Genomic DNA, 13924 nt, shown 5'->3' on the forward strand with positions numbered 1-13924 from the left:
ATATATTATATAGATTAGTAATATAAAAATTAATAGACAATTGAAAGATAAAATGAGCACACTTCCATTAAAATAAAGATCCTCAGTAAACACAAGTAAGTCATATTCTAGATTGACAAAAATGTAATAAGTAAATAAAATAGCTACAAAAACTAAAACTAGTGTTTCACAGAAATTATGAATATTTCTTTGGAAAGGACGAAAAATAAAAACCATTAAAGCAAGTAATAAAACTAAACAACATTGCAGTATTGAAGTTAGAAAGAATGAAGATCCAGGCCATATGAAAAAAACCAAAAACTGACAAAAAAATATAAGTATCCTCAATAATAAATAGAATCCAGCAAAAAAACGATAGTCGAAAGTATTCTCAGTTCCATTCTTATAAGGACCAGTAAACACATCACCCAGTGATATCAGTAGCTGTTTCCTCAAATGTAAGCAATCTAATAACTTATGAAACCATTTGAATCGATAAAGGAGTAAATAAAGTGTAGGCAAGAGTATCAGAAACAATAAAATTGTGATAGCAAAAATACTAGCCAATATATGATAAGTACTACCAAAATAAAGCTGTTTTGCATCATAAAAAAAATGTAAAAAATATTTGTCAGGAAACTCAAAATAATGAAAACGAAAACGTAAAATTTTGAAGGAAGTAGCAGCTAATTGAGTGAAGCAGAGTATATATATTGATGCTATAGAGTGAGTAAAAGATAGTTCAATGCCAGCCATACTCCAGAAACGAGCCATGCAACGATGAAATGGTCTAGTAACCAATACTACACACTTGTAACCTTTATCATACCATGTTATCCAAACATAGAGTAAGAGGAGGAGGAACAATGGATAGAATCCTACCACATACCAAAAGGAGATTGCTCCTAATGGTGACATGTGAGGGGTAATGCATAATGAATAGTTACCAAGAAATGGTGTAAAGTCTAAATTGAAGACATTGGAAGGTGAGGCATAGAGATCATACATTTGATAGTTAGTGTCACTGTTGCTCAATAAATTATAATCCGACTGAATCACAAAAACTATTTGAGAATAGAAAACTAATCCATTAATTGATCCATTAGTTAATTGTATATTAAATGCTATTATTATTAATACAATGAGTGTCATAGGCAGTATTTCTATTCCAATGAAAACTAGTATACTTGATAAGTAATGATGGCAGCTAACACATTGTTTAATTTTATTTATAGGAACTCCATTACCAGATAAACAACTAGCACATATACTGCTGTTAGATCTACATGTGTTATCAAGACAAGATTTATCATAATAATCAAAATAGTCATTACAACGTATTGCATAAGGGCAATACTCTTGATCTGAACTACAATCGGGATAAAGCTCACATTCCCCATTTATTGTACTAAAAAACTCCCTGCACTCACTTGTTATGTTAACAGTTACATTAGTACTGACTGTTGTTGGTCCAATAGTACTGATAGAAAGTGATATTGTATGAGGGCCAGTACCAATAATGTTATTATAACATGAAGATGATAACTCGTAATATAATTTTGGAACACTTCTTCTATCACTATAGATTAGATCACAAGTATTCGAACCATAATTTTGTTCAATATAATCCTCATCATACTTTGGCTTGATAGTTTCATTTGTGCACTTAGGATTTTTTAAAGTTGAATCATTAATGCATACTTTTAATTCATTTTTCCAGTCAAACTTTTCCCCCGTACACTGATCAATGACATTAGCTGTGAACTTGAGATAATCACAATTACAAAAACCACCATAATACCAGTAATAACATTCGCTTTGTGGGCAGCACTGTAATGATACGTTAACAAATGTAATGTTTAAAACCAGAGAGGGACAATCATCATAGTTAGATCTAACACTCCATTTAGGGACTGTGATCCTAACCTGAGGCTGTTCATTCCTCATACTAATAATACTAAGCTTACTAACATTGTTCCTTATTAGTTTTTCTTCTAGTACGGTAGACGTGTAAGTACCAGGTAAAAGGTATATTACAATACCTGAATTGTTCCGTAGAATCTGTACCCCTCCTCTTTCTACAGGAGTAGCTGCTCCTTGTATAGCTAGATCAATAGTAGCACAAGGTGTTTGAACTCCTCCAGTCCAACAAGAGGTATTGTTGATACCATCAGATGAACTGACATAGATATCAGCAGCAGCAGACAAAACAGGATAAAGAAATAGCAGGAAAATTGCAACAAACATCATCAATTAAGTAGATCTAATGGTTTCTAGCACAAACTCGCCCCCTTTAAATATACACGAGGCCCGGCACTTTTGAGAGTCATCTACGGAAATGTCCTTAGTTTTTCCGTATACTTGAGCTAAGCGTTTCTATAGCTACAGCACAACAAAGAACTGAACATGGAGGATGAGTATGATGATGATGATTTTGAGGAGGAAAGACCATCAGGAGAGAGCAGTAGAGGACAATCACTTCACCACATAACCCCAATACATCACAGAACCGTTAGAAAAACAAAAAGTAAGACCACAGCACAAGGACAAGCCTAAACTCTCTATTTCATTAGAAATAACTCCACCTGGAAAGCAGCAGCAGAAAAAGAAAGTTTCAAAATTGAAAACAGATCTGTCTCCTCAGAGTAGACTCCTCTCATCAAAAGACCATGAGATTAGGAAACTAAGAAATCAGTTACTGGATGCACAGCGTTCACTGAAAGAAACCAGAAAAGAAAATACAATAATGAGGAGAACACAAGTGAGATAATGTTGAATTGACTTAGTTTACAATAGTGCTTGCATTTGGTGACTACATGATATTAAATTTACACAAAATGCTGTAAAATTAAAAACCACGTTGTCCATTGTTCATACATATACATGTAGATATGTACACATAACTCTATGTCTTTTAGGTGAGGATGGAGAAGGAGTTGATGTCACGCTCAAGACAAGAAGAGGATATACCAAACATATTGCAGAAGCACTCTGATGAAGTGAGGGCATTAAGAACACAATTACAAAGGACACAAATTAACAATAACGAGTTAAAGAAACGTGTCAAAGATATTGGGTAAGAGAGAAGGAGAGAGGAAGGAACTTTATGTATATTTGTCATCAATGCAGAACTGAAATGTGGAAGTCACAAGAGCGAGTAAAGAAGCTTGATGCCATGGTTAAGAAGCGTAATTTACCAGAAAGAGAACAGCTTGTGTTCCAGTTACAAGAGCTTCAGGAACAACTTAAAATTGAAGAAGATAAAACAATTGTTAGTTAATATTTAGATGTACACGTAAATGCATAATAATGTAAAATGATGTAGTAGCTAATTACTGTTCAATTGTGGTCCTTTTTATTCTTATTTTCTCTTATAGAAATTGGATCACTCATTACAGTTGGCACAGAAGACATACTCACAAGAGATAAAGAATCTCCTTGGAAAGAATCACCGACTCACAGCACATATGGAAGAAATGAGAGAAGAAAACAGAGAAACAAGAAGAAAGCTAAGAGTAAGAAAATAACCATTCATGTATACATGTACATGTACGTGCAAAGGAATTTTAATACAGTGTCTATTAGTGTAATAATTATAGTGTTAAATAGGTATACCATGTAGAGTAATAGGTATAAAAATGATATAATGTACTGTATGTGGTAAAATGTATTTTAAATATATTATTTTACTAGGAGAAGGAGAGATTGCTTGAAGTGACTAACATATACTCACAGCGAGTACCAGGACAATCACAGAATAACTCACTGTCACTCCCTCCTATACCAGTCACTGATGAAATGAGCACACAAACAACACTCACTCACCCTCCATTCACCACAGCAGTCCTACACACTAAACCAGTTCTAACCACTTCAGAGTGTCAGACCGATTCATCATGGCTCAACGACTTACTATCCTTGTCCAAAACTTCGCCAAATAAAGAACCGGTTGCCACGGAAACTAAAAGAGGCATTGCCATGGCAACAATAGATGCTCAAGGTGGCGATAGCTTGAGAAAGTTTGTTGTAGCCACACCTCCTCTAGCAGCAGCAAGTTTACAAGCAACTCCTCCAGCAGTAGCTGGTTCACAAGCTACTGCTGTACCTCCTAAGCCACTTGCAACACTTGCAGAGCTGTCAAAAAATGTTTCGCCTGCTTCCAATAAAAACGAAACTGTTTCACAATACAAAGTTGATCATAGTCAGCAAAAACCAGTCAAACCAGTTGATCAAGTGTCTCAATCTGACGAAGTCAGGAAACTGCTGTTTGGAAGCAATGCATCATCCACTGATCAGGCTAGAAGAGATGAAGCTCCTCCAACTTCTGTTTTTGGTGGTCAGAAGAAAGACGATTTGTTGCAAAAGCTGTTCCCTAATCAAACAATAGCCTCTAGGGCAGGGTTACCTAATAAGTCTAACATTCCTACAGATAATCAGACTACTGCACCTACCACTAGTAATAGGCATAATGAGAGTACTGCTGGTATTGGTAGTTTAAACAACGAACCAATAGCAACAAACAATACGACTGGTTTACAATCTGAAGCCATACCAAACTTAAGCTTACTGGAAACTCGTAACACAACAACTACAAATACTGGTATAACCAGTTTGACTGGTATAAATACGTCGTCAAACAGTAAGCAAACTGGATCAGTTTTCAATACTGGTCAGACTGAACTAACAAGCAGACAACAGGAGTCTTCCAATACCGGTGTTACTAGTTTACTAAACAAGTCAATGCCTCCACCGCCTAGCCTTCAACAAACAGTGGCAACAATTGATGACCTCTCAACAGATAATGATGAAACATCAAGTGATGATGATGATGAGAATATTGTTACTACTAAGATCACTGCTAGAGGACATCCCCACACTTATCCTCCTCCTACTACTACCACTACTGACACGAGCAACCTATTCAGTAATCAGACTCCTTCAGTTAAAACCACGCCAGGAGCTGCAAAGAATGAAGAATTGATGAAGAAATTATTTCCAAAGCAATCAAGGACATCGGTTGAATCTGTTACTAAAATAACAAGCAGTACCTCCTCTAATGTTAGCTGGAACGATAAAATTGAGAACATGCACCAGGGACTACCATCAATGGCTAGCGAAGAGGATCGCTTCAACCACAGACGAAGCAATCCAAAGATTAGTAGCAACCATAGCAATGGGAGCAATGCAGGGACTGGAGATATAATCGACGTAGGGAAGAGAAAACCAAAACATGGACGCAGGGCAGGAGAAACTGACACGCCCATATTTGGAAGAGGGGCTGAGAGAGAGGACGTTCCTCCAAGAGGGACAAGCAATGTTTTTGGAGGAGGAGGAGCTGGTAATGGATACCCGTGGGAAATACCAGTTAATACAAGAGGAGCAGAACAAGGTAGAAGAGTGACTGGACACTCTACTAATGATACTGAGGACATAGAAGAAGTAGTAATATAAAAATATATCATAATGGATTATTTTATGAATGAATATTTATACAAAAATGTATGGATGGTTAATGCTCATTGTTATTATACATGTACATGTAATAATTAATAATAATTATAATAGTCCTATCATACATTGCTTTTTGTTAACAAGTTCATTCAGAGTCTTCATATAAAAGATTGAAAAGTCATTCCATACCTATAAACAAGGAAACACTAATATTGTACATCATGTAATATCATCATCACAGGATTTCCCACAAGGATTTTGGCATAGTAGTGCTCATGTGCACGGATTGTCAAGTTGCTTTAAAAAATCAGGCCAAAGTCCCTGTACTATAGTACAGGGTCGTTGGCCAAATTTCGCCAAAAATGACTAGGAGAGAATTCTTCATTTTTATAATTTTTTATGATACATATACATGTTCTTATGTTGTTTATCAAGTTTGAGCTGATTCCGATCAAAATTGGATTTTTTATGAATTTTTAAAGCTGCTCAAAAATCAGGCCATAGTCCCTTTACTATAGTACAGGGTCGTTGGTCAAATTTCGCCAAAAATGACTAGGAGAGAAATCTTCATTTTTATAATTTTTTCTGATACACATACATGTTCTTATGTTGTTTATCAAGTTTGAGCTGATTCTGATCAAAATTAGATTTTTAATGAATTTTTGAAGTTGTTCCAAAATCCAAATGCCCTGTACTGTATTGTAGTCCTAATCTCCAGCCCATAAAGCATGCTTGCTTTGTGGGTGGGAAACCCTTATTACCAGCATAACATGTTTTACATATAAAGGGATAAATTAATAAGTTCTTACCTCTGGGATATCATAAAACTGCTTTAGTTTCTTATCCCTCCAGAACCAGTCCACAATCAAGAGCCTAGTGTTGTCCATACTTAGTTTATCGTCCATGACAAGTCTATGAAACCTGTTTGGTGTACCTACGGCAATGTGTGTCACATGACTGGATAAATATGCAGCCTGATCTTCAATCTGATGTTAATAATAATACTAATAATAATTGATACAATAATGCAAGCTAATTCACTTTTGAGTGTTTAGCACACAGCTTGATGACACTGATGTCTTTATGTGATAATAATAGTTGCCTGAGAGAGAGAGAGAGAGAGAGAGAGAGAGAGAGAGAAGAGAGAGAGAGAGAGAGAGAGAGAGAGAGAGAGAGAGAGAGAGAGAGAGAGAAAGAGAGAGAGAGAGAGAGAGAAATGGACCAAATGAAACTAAACTAGGATAATTAGTTGTTACCTTTTTAAATGAGATGCTCTCTCTGCTGAGCTAGTCAGTACAATAACATAAGGTGAACCGTTACTCACCTCACCTTCTTTACACCAACTAATTAACATTGGACATACTAATAAAAATTTAAAAAATAATTATAATGGAATGATTATGGTAACCTACCATTACTTAAGTAAGGACCTAATTCAAGTGATACTCTTTCCTCTCCCTCTCTCTTCTCCTCCTCTTCCTCAATTTTGTAAGAAACAAAATTTTTTTCTACAATAAAAATTTACTAATAAAATGAGTGCTGTGGGTGTGGTTATAATTACTCTTTAGCGAGAGTGGTTTCTCATTCAGTGTCTTTAGTTGAGATTGTAATTTAGTAGATAATTCGTTTAATTGTCTGTTAGTAGTATGGAGGTCATTAATGCTCTCAGGCTATTAAAAGTACAAATTAAAATAAGTAACGATAGTCATTATTAAGTTTACTTTTAATAACTTAATCATTTCACTGATTTTTCTTCTTTTTTTCTTACTAGTCACACCCTCTTCCTTTTTCCTTTTCCCTCCTCTCCCTCTGGCCTCTCTCTCCTCTGGTTCCAGCCACCAGTCTTCCTCATCAAGAGCATCAACTGACTCCATTGACATGAGACAAGAAAGGGTTAATTTTATAACCACGCCTATAAACAAACCACGCCTGTTTAGCTAATTAATATTCATTGACCACGTGTAACCTCACACTGCGTCTTGTTTTGAAGCTCTCCTATGGATTTACTCTCAGATCTGCTCGAGTCCTACCACAAGATAATCTCAGATAAGCTTAGTGAAAGAAGGGTGAGCCTATTCACTGGATTAATGTGGAATTATTCTTTATTTAATACTAGACAGGAGCTGAAACTTTAAGAAAGTTGCTACAGGCTGATAACTCCAGGGACCTAATCCAAGATAGGAGCACTTCCTCTTCTTCTCGTGGAAGGCGACCCTCTAGTTGTGGTAATGTTCCGTCATGGGATGACCTATTTATAGCTGTTAAGGTTAGCTTGTAAACATATAAATTAACCCTCACACCCACACATTTGATTAATGTGTAATGGAAGTACACAGTATCTTTATTGCTGCATATCTTATGCATACTCTATTAGGAGTGCCTCTTGAAGGAGATAGAGAATATTACAAATTTGGAGCAGTTGCGTCCTAATCCATCCAGTTCAGCTCAAACAGGAAGAAAGAAGCAAATTCAGGTAATTAATTCATTATACAGACCAATATTTTATTGTGTTCTAGGATAATTTTGAAACATTACGTGTTCTACTTAAAGCAGCCAATTCAAGTAATGAATAATAAATTGTTTGTTCCTTATTTTGCTTTTTCTTTTTCCTTACTACTTATCTCCTTTCACCCTCTCTTTCTCTCATTTCTCTTTCCCTTTTTCTCATTTGCTACCTACCTCATCCTTTTTCAGAGGGTGGTGTATTAAAAGTGTCTGAGGTTATGTCTCACATAATGCAAGTACTAAAGGTCCCGGTACTTCAGCGCTGGCTAGCCATGGACTACACTCAAATATTAGTTAGTCATATTCTCCCTTATCCTCATTTTACAATGGAACTAACTCATTCTAACTGGAAAGGTATTTTAACATCTCTCTCTCTTTTTTCTAACTTTAATGTGCCTCTTTTCTTATTTCTTAATTAGATCTTCAGCATATATTTATTGATTTTTATAATTCTCCGCCAGAGGCTTTGGATCAGACCCTCATAGCTCGTTGCTTGCACGCTATATTGCTGCAGTGCTCTCGGATGTATGATGTAATCATTCCTGACTGGTACAGGTTCTTCACTGCTTCCATTAAACAAGCAATGTATGATTATGTGCACTGATAGTCTCTTTGTTAGACATAAAGTACCGGGTATAAATTTAGTGCAAATTAGTGCAATGGAAATTAGATTCCGAGCTTATTCTGATCCAAACTGGATTTTTAATGAATTTTAAAGTTCCTAAAAACCATAGGTACATGGCATTTCGTCAAAAATGGTTAGGAGAGAATTCTCCATTTTTATAATTTATTCTGATGCATACTCATGTTTTTATGATGTGTAGCAAGTTTGAGCTGATTCCGATCAAAATTGGATTTTTTATGGATTTTTAAAGTTACTCCAAAATCGGGCCAAAATCCCTGTACTATAGTACAGTGTCATTGGTCAAATTTTGCCAAAAATGACTAGGAGAGAATTCTCTATTTTTATATTTTTTTTTCTGATGCATTTACATGTTCTTATGTTGTGTAGCAAGTTTGAGCTGATTCTGATCAAAATTAGATTTTTTTTACAAATTTTTAAAGTTGTTCAAAATTAGACCAGCTAGTCTATTATAGCAAATGGGTGGGCTAGGAGAGAATTCTTCTTGTTCCATGTTGTTATGTTCTATTTCAGCATAATTTTATTTATTTTTAATTTCCTCATTTTCTAGTACCAAGCATAACTCTGAGCACTTGCTTTCGGCTTGTAACGTTTTCTTTTTGACTGTTGCTTCAAATGCACGGGGCAGGCTCTGCAGAATTGGAGAGGATTTAGTTCAACCTGTTATTCAGGTCTGGGACAGGAGCTCGCCATTACTCAAAGTAGGAAATACAAATAACTGTGAAGTATATATACATGTACATGTACGTATATTTTTCCTTTTTAAGGATCAGATACTAACTTTCCTTCACATTCAAGTAAGGTTGCATCATCCTTGTGGAGCTGTCTCTGAGGCTGATGGTGCCTGGGCATCAAATGACGCCCACTGGAGGAATTGCATTGAGAAAATGAACTCCTTCATCATCAAAGAATTGGATTTAGCTTCAAAGAGATCGAGATCAACAAGGTATTTGTAACTATAGTCTATGATAAATTTGCTCCTTATTTTTTGCTTCCTTCCTTTAGTAAAGGTGAAGCCACAGTGTCTCCATCTTTCATTAATTTCACTGTGGATGTCATGCAGCAGGTGAGTGAGTGGTTTTTATGTCATCAGGATGTCATTTCTCTGATAGGCTTATTCTCACACTGATACTTCATTTACTGACACATCACTGCCACCTAAAGGTATGTACATTTATTTAATAATAAGTTTATTATTTTTATAGTGAAAAGGTCAAGGGTTGATAGTGGTTGGTCGATATTAAAGGACTCATTGTCATCAAGTTCCTCAGTCCTTATTTGGTACAGTGTAATTATCACCAGTATAATTATGATTTTTAATCTCTCACTTTTTCTTTAGGTTGCAATTGATTGGTCATCTGTTTGCTAAAGAGTCAGTCAAGTTTCCTACTACTGAAATAATTCCTTTAATATCAGAATTGTACAATATACTCATTCAACTTAAAAAGTAACCAACAATGTAGTACATATATGATATCACAAAGTACATGTATAGACCTGATGCACGAGTGTTCACTGTATTGCACTGGGTCTTTATAGCATTGAAAAGTATTGCTAGTTATACCAGTAACAATGGAATAGTATATAATAACTGGAAGGACATATGGACAGGAACAATAAAGTAGATACTATAAATGATACATGTGTTGTTTATTAATACTGTCTAGGGCACTTCAGTATAGGATTGCTGAAGACACTGGATATGAACTGCTAAGCACTTTATTAGTGGTGAGTGTTAGCACTGTTTATCATTATGATTTATTGATTTATGTATAAACACACGTGTAGTTAAAATTTATTAAGACAGTAGAAGTGGATGCTTGGAAAATCATTTGTTTGACCACACCATCAAAGTAATATCATAAAATATTATTTTATTATTATTTTGTTGTTATTCTTTAGATCGGTTATTTCTTTCATTCGTTCACTGCTTGCTCATCACAAGATACCAGAGTCACTTACAATTTCATTACCACACACCATCAATGAGGACTCACCACTCCCCCTTCTCTCCTTGTCATCATCCTCCTCTTCCTACCAGTACAGGATTACACTATTGAACCACATTTGTTCTATACTGGATATTAAGAAACCACTCAATGGAAGCAGGTATGTACATATGCATGTGCAAAATGGAGAGAAGTTCCTATTATTATTATTATTATTGTTATTGTTATTGTTATTATTATTATTGTTATTATTATTATTATTATTATTGTTATTATTATTATTATTATTATTATTATTATTACTATTATTATTAGGTCATCAGTATTACTCCCAGTGTATGAGTTAAGCACTGTCTTGGTATCATTAATGCAACAGTCATGCTCACTCTCTTTAACACTATCATCAACTAGTAACAGGTATAGGGCAAATATAAGGGATATACTGTACATTTGGCAGTGCCTAATATTGGCGATTCCATGATTGCTGGTGTTTATTGGCGATTTTATAGCAAGTGTCATGCTCAGAATGTACATATACATCAAAGTGGCGGATTTTATTTTGCCAATTTGATCGTCAATCTGCCAACTGCCAAAGTAAAATTCTGGCAATTTTTTCCACTACATGGTATATTAGCAATTGGAGTGTACTGGTAATAGCACGTTTGCATGATATGCTGTATAGTCTATCCTGTTATCTCTAGAGTGTCCTTCCTTATCTGTACATGTATGTGGATGGGGACTGTAAAGAATACTACTCTGTGTATACTTTAATTTTATATTAGGTTACTGGGCATTTTGTGTTTATGTTTATCCTCTACCTAATATGACCGCTCCGTGATTAGTGTTGTGTAATTCGCTCAAGTTAGAATCATGCACTCATTCTTTATTGTTGTGTAATACCTTGCAACTTGCTAAGTTTATAATCCAGTGCATGCTATTTAAAGATCAGTCCTATTACTGGTCAGAGTCAATACAGGAGTATGTCTCTCCTGTTAGTGGTTGTTCTCTTATTCTTCAGTAGCTCCTGCAGTGTCTCCTCTGGTCAGTATTATGTGTCTGATGACTGCAGTTCAGTTACTCAGTCACCTTGTAATCCTTTATCAGTGTATGCTCGGAATATTTCTCAATACGGTAATAGCACCTTCTACTTCATTGGAGCTAGTGTCATTAATTCCAGTTTCAACATGTTGTTGGTAGAGAACATTACTCTACAAGGAATGAAGCAGTCGATGATTTACTGTGTTTGGTGTTGTTTCTTCATCAAATATAGTTATAATGTCACTTTCTCTGGGCTTTATTTGAAAAATTGTACATTTCATTTTTATCATTCATTGAATGTTACGTTCTTACATACCAAGGTGATGGGCCATGTCAATTTTATTGCTATACAAACATTCAATTTCAAAGTGTCAACGGCAGTTTTTAATGTAATCTATCTTAATTTTAATTACGACCCAATCTGTGATACCGAGCTATATAGTTACACAGTGAACTTGGCTAATGTTACTATATTTGGTGAGTTAGGATTTTATCTAAGTCAAGGAGCATCATATCATTTGTCAATCATCCTTGATCACATTGAGGTTTACAACAAACCTAGTCCTTGTCTTTGCATAAATTTGCAAAATTCTCTTTATTCTTTAATTATGACTAACTCTTTCCTGTATGGTGGATTTTCTCTTCGGTCTCTTCCCTTACCTGAGTCAAGTTGTCCTTTTCCAACTGGTCAACTCTCGTGCACCATTTTTATAGAGAACAGTCATTTATATGGTAATAGTGAAGCATTTCTCATCTCAGGGAGTTTAATGTACAAGCACCCAGTCCTTATTTTTATCAAATCATGTTCGATTCAAGATAGTGCTAGTTATGGTTTATATATTGATTGTACTTTGTTCTCATCAATGACCATTAACATTACTGACACTCTACTGACTGGTAATAGAGCTAATTCAATAGTAAGCTGCCATTCAGTTTCTTTCAGTAATGTCACTATTGCTAATAGTCAAGACACAGGATTAACACTGATACAGTCAACAGTAATGGTGAACAATAGCTTATCATTTAGAAACAATACTGGAGACTTTGGAGGTGGGCTCTCACTATCTCAATTATCATATTTCATGGTACTTCCACAAGCTTCTTTTGAGTTTGTCAATAACTCTGCTTCTTATAAAGGAGGAGGATTCTTCTGCTCTGTTTCATCAGCCCATCCGTTTGTTTATGCTGAATTAAGTGATCTAACCTTTGCTATTCCTCTTACTCTCTGGAACAACACTGCAGGTAAAGCTGGTGCTGATATCTATGGCTTTGTTCTATCTGGTTTTAAATTTTATGGCTTGTTCGTATCGTTCTCTTTGATAAATCCAAGGGTCAGTTCATCAACCAATGCAATCAGAATAAGTTTTTGTGATTTCAATGATGCACAGGGTATCACACTTTCCAATAGTGTACCCGAACAGCATATTTTTCCTGGACAAAAATTAAAATTTAAGGTAGCTCTTTTTGGCTTTGATGGTAATGAGACAACATTCAGTTTGACTGATGGTGTTGTTGATGTTTTTATTGATACCATCAAAGTCTTTAATTATTCTTTTGCTGAAGCTAATTGTTCAATCATTGAATATACACCAACTGAGCTCATCTATTCAAGGCATGAAGTTGTACTGTCAATATTTTTAGCTGACTCTCTTATATTAAGCTTATATTCTGTTATAAATGAAATTGTGAGTCATTATATTATTCACGAATGTCCTGCTGGTTTCAGTATAAACAGCTCACAAGGTATATGTACTTGCAGTCAAAGTGTTTCAAGAGAGAACGTGACATGTGATATAGTTAGTCTAAACATTACACACAATGGTCTACTGTGGATTGGAACATATGATACCAGTACACCTTTCAATGCTAACGCAACCAATCCTAATGCATGCATTATCAATGAGGACTGTCTCCTCTATTGTTCTCCTAGTCCTGTTGCCTTCATGCTGAATGACACTGATACTCAATGTGTGGATAATAGAGGACAGAGAATGTGTGGATCATGTAGAGATGGATACAGTCTACTAATGGGATCAAACAAGTGTGGACAGTGTAATGATGATTACATGATGATAGCTTGGATTGCTCTGTTTGCAGTGATGGGTGTACTACTTGTGGTTCTACTGATTGCTCTCAATTTAACAGTATCAGTGGGTACACTCAATGGTCTATTGTTCTATGCTAACATTGTCAAGTTATACGAGCCAGTCTTTTCAAGGAAAGGAGCATTACCAGTCTTGAGTCAAGTCATATCATGGATTAACTTAGACTTTGGATTTGAGATATGTTTTTACAATGGTATTAACAGTTATGCTAAACAATGGCTCCAGTTTGCTTTCCCTCTCTACCTGTGGGTTGT

General features: G+C 35.4%; 5 protein-coding genes across 5 annotated transcripts in view; 4 read left to right on the top strand and 1 right to left on the bottom strand.

The window, feature by feature from the left end:
• The first annotated feature begins 2344 nt into the window (after positions 1-2344).
• On the top strand, positions 2345-5640 carry LOC105313990 (uncharacterized). The gene is made up of 6 exons (XM_011407858.2): positions 2345-2506; positions 2553-2740; positions 2898-3055; positions 3109-3250; positions 3357-3494; positions 3673-5640. The coding sequence occupies exons 1-6, from the start codon at positions 2386-2388 to the stop codon at positions 5428-5430; spliced, it is 2505 nt and encodes an 834-aa protein (XP_011406160.1). The 5' UTR covers positions 2345-2385; the 3' UTR covers positions 5431-5640.
• On the bottom strand, positions 5448-7351 carry LOC105313991 (protein CMSS1-like). The gene is made up of 7 exons (XM_020000810.1): positions 7152-7351; positions 6992-7100; positions 6843-6938; positions 6687-6792; positions 6472-6532; positions 6240-6416; positions 5448-5619 (listed from the first exon to the last, which is right to left on the bottom strand). Exons 1-7 carry the CDS (start codon positions 7308-7310, stop codon positions 5536-5538), a joined length of 792 nt encoding a protein of 263 aa, XP_019856369.1. The 5' UTR covers positions 7311-7351; the 3' UTR covers positions 5448-5535.
• A 76-nt stretch (positions 7352-7427) lies between these two features.
• LOC109584895 (serine-protein kinase ATM-like) lies at positions 7428-8376 on the top strand. The gene is made up of 6 exons (XM_020000801.1): positions 7428-7496; positions 7547-7696; positions 7805-7903; positions 7947-7992; positions 8125-8289; positions 8363-8376. The coding sequence occupies exons 1-6, from the start codon at positions 7428-7430 to the stop codon at positions 8374-8376; spliced, it is 543 nt and encodes a 180-aa protein (XP_019856360.1).
• Positions 8310-11349, top strand: LOC109584896 (serine-protein kinase ATM-like). Its single transcript, XM_020000802.1, has 13 exons — positions 8310-8520; positions 9129-9279; positions 9346-9524; positions 9584-9644; positions 9691-9742; positions 9784-9859; positions 9918-10025; positions 10074-10199; positions 10246-10306; positions 10367-10431; positions 10481-10687; positions 10843-10944; positions 11310-11349. Exons 1-13 carry the CDS (start codon positions 8459-8461, stop codon positions 11347-11349), a joined length of 1290 nt encoding a protein of 429 aa, XP_019856361.1. The 5' UTR covers positions 8310-8458.
• Positions 11350-11888: 539 nt separating this feature from the next.
• LOC109584897 (serine-protein kinase ATM-like) overlaps positions 11889-13924 on the top strand; it is a 20770-nt gene continuing 18734 nt past the window's right edge. Inside the window, exon 1 of the mRNA XM_020000803.1 lies at positions 11889-13177. Within this exon, the coding sequence (XP_019856362.1) occupies positions 11889-13177 (1289 nt within the window). The remainder of the gene's footprint in view (positions 13178-13924) is intronic.

This window comes from Amphimedon queenslandica, unplaced genomic scaffold, assembly GCF_000090795.2.
Source record: "Amphimedon queenslandica unplaced genomic scaffold, v1.1 AMPQUscaffold_13152, whole genome shotgun sequence".
Lineage (NCBI taxonomy): Eukaryota > Metazoa > Porifera > Demospongiae > Haplosclerida > Niphatidae > Amphimedon > Amphimedon queenslandica.

Excerpts from the sequence above, each read along its gene's own strand:
- LOC105313990 (XM_011407858.2), top strand. The coding sequence starts at position 2,386 with ATGGAGGATGAGTATGATGATGATGATTTTGAGGAGGAAAGACCATCA. Across the intron at positions 3,251-3,356 it reads TTGAAGAAGATAAAACAATT|AAATTGGATCACTCATTACA; the intron begins GTTAGTTAATAT and ends TTTCTCTTATAG. Across the intron at positions 3,495-3,672 it reads AAACAAGAAGAAAGCTAAGA|GAGAAGGAGAGATTGCTTGA; the intron begins GTAAGAAAATAA and ends TTATTTTACTAG.
- LOC105313991 (XM_020000810.1), bottom strand. The coding sequence starts at position 7,310 with ATGTCAATGGAGTCAGTTGATGCTCTTGATGAGGAAGACTGGTGGCTG. Across the intron at positions 6,793-6,842 it reads AGGTCCTTACTTAAGTAATG|TATGTCCAATGTTAATTAGT; the intron begins GTAGGTTACCAT and ends AATTTTTATTAG. Across the intron at positions 6,533-6,686 it reads AGAGCATCTCATTTAAAAAG|GCAACTATTATTATCACATA; the intron begins GTAACAACTAAT and ends TCTCTCTCTCAG.
- LOC109584895 (XM_020000801.1), top strand. The coding sequence starts at position 7,428 with ATGGATTTACTCTCAGATCTGCTCGAGTCCTACCACAAGATAATCTCA. Across the intron at positions 7,697-7,804 it reads ACCTATTTATAGCTGTTAAG|GAGTGCCTCTTGAAGGAGAT; the intron begins GTTAGCTTGTAA and ends ATACTCTATTAG. Across the intron at positions 7,904-7,946 it reads GAAGAAAGAAGCAAATTCAG|GATAATTTTGAAACATTACG; the intron begins GTAATTAATTCA and ends ATTGTGTTCTAG.
- LOC109584896 (XM_020000802.1), top strand. The coding sequence starts at position 8,459 with ATGTATGATGTAATCATTCCTGACTGGTACAGGTTCTTCACTGCTTCC. Across the intron at positions 9,860-9,917 it reads AGTTCCTCAGTCCTTATTTG|GTTGCAATTGATTGGTCATC; the intron begins GTACAGTGTAAT and ends CTTTTTCTTTAG. Across the intron at positions 10,688-10,842 it reads AAACCACTCAATGGAAGCAG|GTCATCAGTATTACTCCCAG; the intron begins GTATGTACATAT and ends TATTATTATTAG.